This window comes from Xyrauchen texanus, chromosome 9 (genome assembly GCF_025860055.1).
Source record: "Xyrauchen texanus isolate HMW12.3.18 chromosome 9, RBS_HiC_50CHRs, whole genome shotgun sequence".
NCBI lineage: Eukaryota > Metazoa > Chordata > Actinopteri > Cypriniformes > Catostomidae > Xyrauchen > Xyrauchen texanus.
In genome coordinates, this window is record NC_068284.1 from 49472045 (window position 1) to 49482044 (window position 10000).

The following is a 10000-nucleotide window of genomic DNA, read 5'->3' on the forward strand; positions in this document are numbered from 1 at the left end:
ACGCAAATGTAACAAACACAACAGACTTAATCTGAATGCACAACGCAAATGTAACATAAACACAACAGTCTTAATCTGAATGCACAACACAAATGTAACAAACACAACAGTCTTAATCTGACTGCACAACGCAAATGTAACGTAAACACAACAGTCTTAATCTGAATGCACAACACAAATGTAACATAAACACAACAGTCTTAATCTGAATGCACAACACAAATGTAACAAACACAACAGTCTTAATCTGACTGCACAACGCAAATGTAACGTAAACACAACAGTCTTAATCTGAATACACAACGCAAATGTAACGTAAACACACAGTCTTAATCTGAATGCACAACGCAAATGTAACGTAAACACACAGTCTTAATCTGAATGCACAACGCAAATGTAACGTAAACACAGTCTTAATCTGAATGCACAACGCAAATGTAACGTAAACACACAGTCTTAATCTGAATGCACAACGCAAATGTAACGTAAACATACAGTCTTAATCTGAATGCACAACGCAAATGTAACGTAAACACAACAGTCTTAATCTGAATGCACAACGCAAATGTAACGTAAACACACAGTCTTAATCTGAATGCACAACGCAAATGTAACAAACACAACAGTCTTAATCTGAATGCACAACGCAAATGTAACGTAAACACACAGTCTTAATCTGAATGCACAACGCAAATGTAACAAACACAACAGTCTTAATCTGAATGCACAACGCAAATGTAACAAACACAACAGTCTTAATCTGAATGCACAACGCAAATGTAACGTAAACACAACAGTCTTAATCTGAATGCACAACGCAAATGTAACGTAAACACACAGTCTTAATCTGAATGCACAACGCAAATGTAACGTAAACACACAGTCTTAATCTGAATGCACAACGCAGATGTAACAAACACAACAGTCTTAATCTGAATGCACAACGCAAATGTAACATAAACACAACAGTCTTAATCAGAATGCACAACACAAATGTAACATAAACACAACAGTCTTAATCTGAATGCACAACGCAAATGTAACAAACACAACAGTCTTAATCTGAATGCACAACGCAAATGTAACAAACACACAGTCTTAATCTGAATGCACAACGCAAATGTAACATAAACACAACAGTCTTAATCAGAATGCACAACACAAATGTAACATAAACACAACAGTCTTAATCTGAATGCACAACGCAAATGTAACAAACACACAGTCTTAATCTGAATGCACAACGCAAATGTAACAAACACACAGTCTTAATCTGAATGCACAACGCAAATGTAACAAACACAACAGTCTTAATCTGAATGCACAACGCAAATGTAACAAACACAACAGTCTTAATCTGAATGCACAACGCAAATGTAACAAACACAACAGTCTTAATCTGAATGCACAACGCAAATGTAACAAACACAACAGTCTTAATCTGAATGCACAACGCAAATGTAACATAAACACAACAGTCTTAATCAGAATGCACAACACAAATGTAACATAAACACAACAGTCTTAATCTGAAAGCACAACGCAAATGTAACAAACACAACAGTCTTAATCTGAATGCACAACGCAAATGTAACATAAACACAACAGTCTTAATCAGAATGCACAACACAAATGTAACATAAACACAACAGTCTTAATCTGAATGCACAACGCAAATGTAACGTAAACACAACAGTCTTAATCTGAATGCACAACGCAAATGTAACGTAAACACAACAGTCTTAATCTGAATGCACAACGCAAATGTAACAAACACAACAGTCTTAATCTGAATGCACAACGCAAATGTAACAAACACAACAGTCTTAATCAGAATGCACAACACAAATGTAACATAAACACAACAGTCTTAATCTGAATGCACAACACAAATGTAACAAACACAACAGTCTTAATCTGAATGCACAACGCAAATGTAACATAAACACAACAGTCTTAATCAGAATGCACAACACAAATGTAACATAAACACAACAGTCTTAATCTGAATGCACAACGCAAATGTAACGTAAACACAACAGTCTTAATCTGAATGCACAACGCAAATGTAACGTAAACACAACAGTCTTAATCTGAATGCACAACGCAAATGTAACAAACACAACAGTCTTAATCTGAATGCACAACGCAAATGTAACATAAACACAACAGTCTTAATCAGAATGCACAACACAAATGTAACAAACACAACAGTCTTAATCTGAATGCACAACGCAAATGTAACAAACACAACAGTCTTAATCTGAATGCACAACGCAAATGTAACATAAACACAACAGTCTTAATCTGAATGCACAACACAAATGTAACAAACACAACAGTCTTAATCTGAATGCACAACACAAATGTAACAAACACAACAGTCTTAATCAGACTGCACAACGCAAATGTAACATAAACACAACAGTCTTAATCAGAATGCACAACACAAATGTAACAAACACAACAGTCTTAATCTGAATGCACAACACAAATGTAACATAAACACAACAGTCTTAATCAGAATGCACAACGCAAATGTAACATAAACACAACAGTCTTAATCAGAATGCACAACACAAATGTAACATAAACACAACAGTCTTAATCAGACTGCACAACGCAAATGTAACATAAACACAACAGTCTTAATCAGAATGCACAACACAAATGTAACATAAACACAACAGTCTTAATCAGACTGCACAACGCAAATGTAACATAAACACAACAGTCTTAATCAGAATGCACAACGCAAATGTAACATAAACACAACAGTCTTAATCAGAATGCACAACACAAATGTAACATAAACACAACAGTCTTAATCAGACTGCACAACGCAAATGTAACATAAACACAACAGTCTTAATCAGAATGCACAACACAAATGTAACATAAACACAACAGTCTTAATCAGAATGCACAACACAAATGTAACATAAACACAACAGTCTTAATCAGAATGCACAACACAAATGTAACAAACACAACAGTCTTAATCTGAATGCACAACACAAATGTAACATAAACACAACAGTCTTAATCAGACTGCACAACGCAAATGTAACATAAACACAACAGTCTTAATCAGAATGCACAACACAAATGTAACAAACACAACAGTCTTAATCAGACTGCACAACGCAAATGTAACATAAACACAACAGTCTTAATCAGAATGCACAACACAAATGTAACATAAACACAACAGTCTTAATCTGAATGCACAACGCAAATGTAACATAAACACAACAGTCTTAATCAGACTGCACAACGCAAATGTAACATAAACACAACAGTCTTAATCTGAATGCACAACGCAAATGTAACATAAACACAACAGTCTTAATCTGAATGCACAACGCAAATGTAACAAACACAACAGTCTTAATCTGAATGCACAACGCAAATGTAACAAACACAACAGTCTTAATCTGAATGCACAACGCAAATGTAACGTAAACACAACAGTCTTAATCTGAATGCACAACACAAATGTAACATAAACACAACAGTCTTAATCTGAATGCACAACGCAAATGTAACAAACACAACAGTCTTAATCTGAATGCACAACGCAAATGTAACAAACACAACAGTCTTAATCTGAATGCACAACACAAATGTAACATAAACACACAGTCTTAATCTGAATGCACAACGCAAATGTAACGTAAACACACAGTCTTAATCTGAATGCACAACGCAAATGTAACAAACACAACAGTCTTAATCTGAATGCACAACGCAAATGTAACGTAAACACAACAGTCATGCCTTAATATTACAACATAAACATTACATCATAATATAAACATGCATTATTGCTGAAGTCCTGCGGGTGTAGATTATATAGCAGCAGTAACTCACGGGCATATACGAGAGATTTATGCTGTAATTGAACATGATGATGATGATGAAGATTATATCTCACCTCTGATGATGGACAGTTTGGAGGTGACGGCGATTTCACCCTCAGTGTTTCTGGCGACACACTCGTAAACGTTTTCATCACGCGGCGCTCTGAGTGGTTGGATCCGCAGCACCGCTCCCGCCCCTTCATCGAACTCTATTGTCTGGACCAATAAGAGAACAGCATGAGCAGACGTCCACCAATCACAGTAGAGTAACAACAATTACAGTAACATACTCAAATACAAATGAAGAAGTCCATTTACAAGCAACACAAATGAACTTTATATTTCTTTCATATGTTAGAAAACATTATAACTGAAATATTCCCAAATTAATCCATATCAGAATCAACGACAAAGCTTGTGAATCCAATTATGAAATCTGATTTAATTGGATTTTAAAGCACAAATGGATGTGGATCAGGATTGTTAACACTGGATTTTTATTTGTTTACTGTTCAGACTAAAATAAATAAACAACTAAATATATTTGAGTCTGATTCTATAGAAATATAAATTCTTTCTGCCTGTCTGAACAAATTTAAGATGACCTTTATAATTATAACTCAATATCACCGGCACTGTGAACTCATGCTGTCTGGTGACCAACATTTAAACGCATTTTAACGCACTTAAGAGTGAATTAATTAATTAAACAACCATCACAGATGAGTTCAGCTCATCAGCATATTAAATTAATACTATTTTAAACTTCAACAGTTCAGTTCTGTGATAAAAGAGTGTTTCATTCTCCACTTCGTTTTTCTGCTGGTTAAGAAACAAGAATAAAGTCCTCATTAGCATCTCATTTGCATGAGAATGGATTAGCTTAAATTGACAAATAGCTTAAACCTGATTGGTCACAAAAGACTCTCCCCCCACCCCTGTCAGGAAGCAGGTGTGAATGAACACACACACACACACACACACACACACACACACACACACACACACACAGACACTCACTCACTCACACACACACACTCACACACACACACACACACACACACACACACACACACATACACACAGACAGACACACACAGATACACACACACACACTCACACACACATACACACAGACACTCACTCAAACACACACACACAGATACACACACACACACACACAGACAGACACACAGACACTCACTAACTCACTCACACTCACACACACACACACACACACACACACACACACACACACACACTTGTTGTGTTTCCATGTTTTATGGGGACTTTCCATAGACATAATGGTTTTTATACTGTACAAACTTTATATTCTATCCCCTAAACCTAACCCTACCCCTAAACCTAACCCTCACAGAAAACTTTCTGCATTTTTACATTTTCAAAAAACATAATTTAGTATGATTTATAAGCTGTTTTCCTCATGGGGACTGACAAAATGTCCCCACAAGGTCAAACATTTCGGGTTTTACTATCCTTATGTATCCCCACAAAGTGATAAATACACACTCACACACACACACACAAACACACACACACACACACACACTCACACACTCACACTCACACTCACACACACAAACACACACTCACACACACTCACTCACTCACTCACACACACACACACTCACACACACATACACACTCACACTCTCTCACACACACACACACACACACACTCACTCACTCACTCACTCACTCACTCACACACACACACACTCACACACATACACACTCACACTCACTCACACACACACATACACACATACACACTCACACTCTCTCTCACACACACACACACACACTCTCACTTTCACTCACTCTCTCTCACACACACACACACACACACACACACACACACACACACACACACACACACACACACACACACACACACACACACACACACAAACACAGCAAAAGTTGCATTTCTAACACTTGAGCATTGAGAAGAATTCAAGCGGTCAGTATTTCAGTCAGACACACTGGGAGTTTCTCACCTCAATTCTCTGTGAATTCACTTTCTTGCCCTTTTTATTCCAGAACACCAGCGGCTTTGGGTCACCTGCGGCCTGACACACGAAAGATACAACACCACCGGACACGCCAATCTGATCCGTGGGAATCTTCGTGAACCTCGGCGCCACTACAACACACACAGAGAAGCATGCTACTGATGACATCACTCTTTATCTATATTCACTCATACACACATTGACTTACAGTGATTTTAAGATATTCAGTGCATTCAGAAAGTATTCACACCCCTTCATTTTATTCACATTTTTATGTTGCAGCCTTAAGATTAAATGCTTTAAATTTATATTTATAATCTACACTCTATAATCTACACATTATAATCTATAATCAAAACTTTGCAAATGTATTAAAAAATTAAATCACACATTGGCATAAGTATTCAGACCCTTTGCTATGACACATGAGATTGAGCTCAGGTGCATCCCATTTCTCTGGATCATCTTTGAGATGTTTCTTTGATTGGAGTCCACCGGTGGCAAATTGAATTGGTTGGACATGATTTGGAAAGGCACACACTGGAAGAAGTTTGGAGCAACCAGGACCAGGAGAGAGGTGACCAAGAACCCGATGGTCACTCTGGTTGAGCTTCATAGATCCTGTGTGGAGATGGGAGAATCTTCCAGAAGGACGACCATCACTGCAACACTCCACCGATCTGAGCTTTATGGCAGAGTGGCCCGACGGAAGCCACTCCTCAGTGCAAGACACATAAAAAAAGCACCTAAAGGACTCTCAGACTGTGGGAAACAAGATTCTCTGGTCTGATGAAATGAAGATTGAACTGTTTGTCCTCAATTCCAAGCGTCATGTCTGGAGGAAACCAGACACCCCTAATTAACTGCTCAATACCATCCCAAGTGAAGCAGGGACTGGGGACTGGTCAGGGATGATGGAAATTTGAACGCAGTGAAATACAGAAATATCCTTAATGAACACCTGCTCCTCAGACTGGTTCAACTTCCAACAGGACAATGACCCTAAACACACAGCCAAGACAACACTGGAGTGGCTACGGGACAACTCTGTGAATGTCCTTGAGTGGCCCAGCCAGAGCCCACACTTGAACCCGATTGAACATCTCTGAAGAGACCTGAAAATGTCTGTGCACTGACACTCCCCATCCAACCTGATGGAGCTTGGGAGGATCTGCAGAGAAGAATGGCAGAAAATCCCCAAATCCAGGTGTGCAAAGCTTGTCCCATCATACCCAAAAAGACTTGAGGCTGTAAATGTGCTTCAACTGAGTACTGAGTTAAGGGTCTGAATACTGTCAATGTGATATTTCAGTGTGGCACCGGGTCGTGGTCGAGCGTCCACCCGGAGAGAGGAAGCAGTAAGGGTGCATACACCTGAGCCAGATTATGATTAACACCTGTTTCTACTTGCAGTGAGGTTGGGGAGAGCTGTTTCTTCACAAGTAAGGCTTTAATTAATATACCCCATATAGCTTCTCAATAACTCATCGGTTTCAGCATAAGGTCTCTTGTCCCTGACTCTCTCTGCTTCTTGTCAGTGGCATGGTTCATGTAAACCGCTCTCCCCAAACTCACTATAATTACAAACAGGTGTTAATCACAATCTGGCTCAGGTGTAAAGAATTTTAACATAAGCCTGTAACATAACAAAATGTGAAAAACAATTAAGGGGTCTGAATACTTTCTAAATGCACTGTATATTTTATATGAGTATGTGTGTCATGACCTTGGTGTTGCTAACATCATACTTCAGGAACACATGAATTATGATCATCAGTATCACAGTCATTTATTATTATTTCTCTTTCATCACAGAAGAGTGTGTAGTGTTGCTGTTGTTTCATTCTTTGCTGTCCTTTTGATGAATTTATAACCAAGTCTCGCTGTCTACAGAGTAAAATATCTTCAAAGGCAGCATCCAAACTGAAATATAACCTCATAAATGACTGATTGAGAACACTTTATATAGACAATAACTTCTTGCCAAACAAACAACTGACTCGACTGTTTCCATTAGAGTTGTACATTATATAAGATATATGATACGATGGCGCCGCAGATGGCCGCCTCAGTGTGGAGCTCTCCAATTCTTTTGTTGTTTTTGTTTGTTTGTCCTTTAGTAATCTTTTTCCAGTCAGTTTTACCAAGGACGAAGTGCTGAACATTCGGCAGCACATACCAGACAATCTTTTCCCGGTTTTTGAATATTCAGACTTTTGCTGGACATTTTAGTCGGAGGCGCAGCTGTGTTATTTAAATGCGCTACAAGACGCAGAAGATGGAGACGAGTCAGCGCGCTGGTTAAACTCCGTCACCGCGGCGTTTGAACAGCACTGTCGATCATTCATCTTGTGAATCTCCACTCTCTTCCTAACAAAACTGATGAACTACATCTTCTCACACGTACTAATAAGGACTTCTCAAACTCTGATGCCTTGTGCTTCACTGAAACCTGGCTGAGTGAAGCCATTCCGGACAGCGCATTACATCTGCCGGGCTTCCAGCTGTTCAGAGCGGATCGTTAACGGGGACAACGAAAGGCGGTGGAACATGCTTTTACATCCACGAAAGTTGGTGTACAGATGTAACAACGTTAAACAGGATGTGCTGTCCTAATTTAGAAGCGCTCTTTATTAACTGTAAGCCGTTCTACTCGCCGCGGGAGTTTTCCTCGATTATTCTGGTGAGTGTTTACATTCCTCCAAACGCATCTGGGAACTTAGCGCTGCAACAGCTGGCTGATCAAATCTCAGACACGGAACAACAACACCCGGACTCACTTATTATTTTGAGGGATTTTAACAAAGAAAATCTCACACGTGAACTGCCCAAATACAGACAGCACATGACATGCCCCACCAGAGACAGGAATATACTGGATCACTGATATACCGCTGTAGAGGATGTATATCCCTCTGTCCCACGTGCAGCTTTGGGACTCTCTGATCGCTGTCTGGTTCATCATCTTCCAAACTACAGGCAGAAATTAAAATCGACCCAGCCAGTTGTAAGGACTGTAAGGAGATGGACTAATGAAGCAGAGCTGGAACTACAAGCCTGCTTTGGCAGCACTGATTGGAGTGTTTTTGAAGCTGCAGCTACAGACCTGGACGAGCTCACAGATACTGTTACATCATTCATCAGATTCTGTGAGGATATGTGCATCCCTACTAGGACTTTTCTAACATTCAATAACGATAAACCATGGTGTACAGGAAAACTCCGACAGCTTCGTCATGCCATAACGACACTGCATAAGTGTGGAGTGGCCTAAAACAATTACAGGACTCCTACCCCCAACGACTGGCTGATGACCTGAATGTGTTCTACTGCAGATTTGAAAGGCCCAATCTCACACCCCACACGCACACGGACCTTCACTACACACAAACATTAACACCTCCTCCTCCCCCCTCCTGCTACTCAACCTGCACTCAAGATCTGTGAAGACGATGTGTGCTGGGTCTTTCGGAAGCAAAGGTCAAGGAAGGCTTCAGACCCAGATGGCGTCTCACCAGCATGCCTTCGATCCTGTGCTAACCACAGGAATGGCCCCCATCTTCACACAGATCTTCAATATTTCACTGGAGCAGTGTAAAGTCCCATACTGCTTCAAACACTCAATTATCATCCTTGTCCCAAAGAAACCCAAGATCACAGGACTCAACAACTGCAGATCTGTCACTCTGACGTCTGTGGTCATGAAGTAATTTGAGAGACTGGTGTTGGCCCACCTGAAGGACATCACTGGACCCTTTGTATATCCCTATGGAGCAAACAGGTCTGTGGATGATGCAGTCAATATGGGATTGCATCATGTCCTGCAACATCTGGACAGACCAGGGACATACGCAAGAATCCTAATTGTGGACTTCAGTTCAGCTTTCAACACCATCATCCCAGATATACTACAGAATAAACTACACCAGCTCTCTGTGCCCACCTCTATCTGTCAGTGGATCTCCAGCTTTCAGACAGATATGCAGCAGCTAGTGAGAGGAAATTCACTACCAGCACCTGTACGATCAACACTGGTGCCCCCCAGGGATGAGAGCTCTCCCCACTACTCTTCTCCCTGTACACAAATGACTGCACCTCCAA

General features: G+C 39.9%; 1 protein-coding gene across 1 annotated transcript in view; it reads right to left on the bottom strand.

Moving 5' to 3' along the window:
* LOC127648665 (receptor-type tyrosine-protein phosphatase S-like) overlaps nucleotides 1–10000 on the bottom strand; it is a 159894-nt gene that overhangs the window by 103779 nt on the left and 46115 nt on the right. The window contains exons 4-5 of the mRNA XM_052133378.1: nucleotides 5885–6030; nucleotides 3938–4079 (exon numbers count right to left, since the gene is read on the bottom strand). Of these exons, the coding sequence (XP_051989338.1) occupies nucleotides 3938–4079; nucleotides 5885–6030 (288 nt within the window). The remainder of the gene's footprint in view (nucleotides 1–3937; nucleotides 4080–5884; nucleotides 6031–10000) is intronic.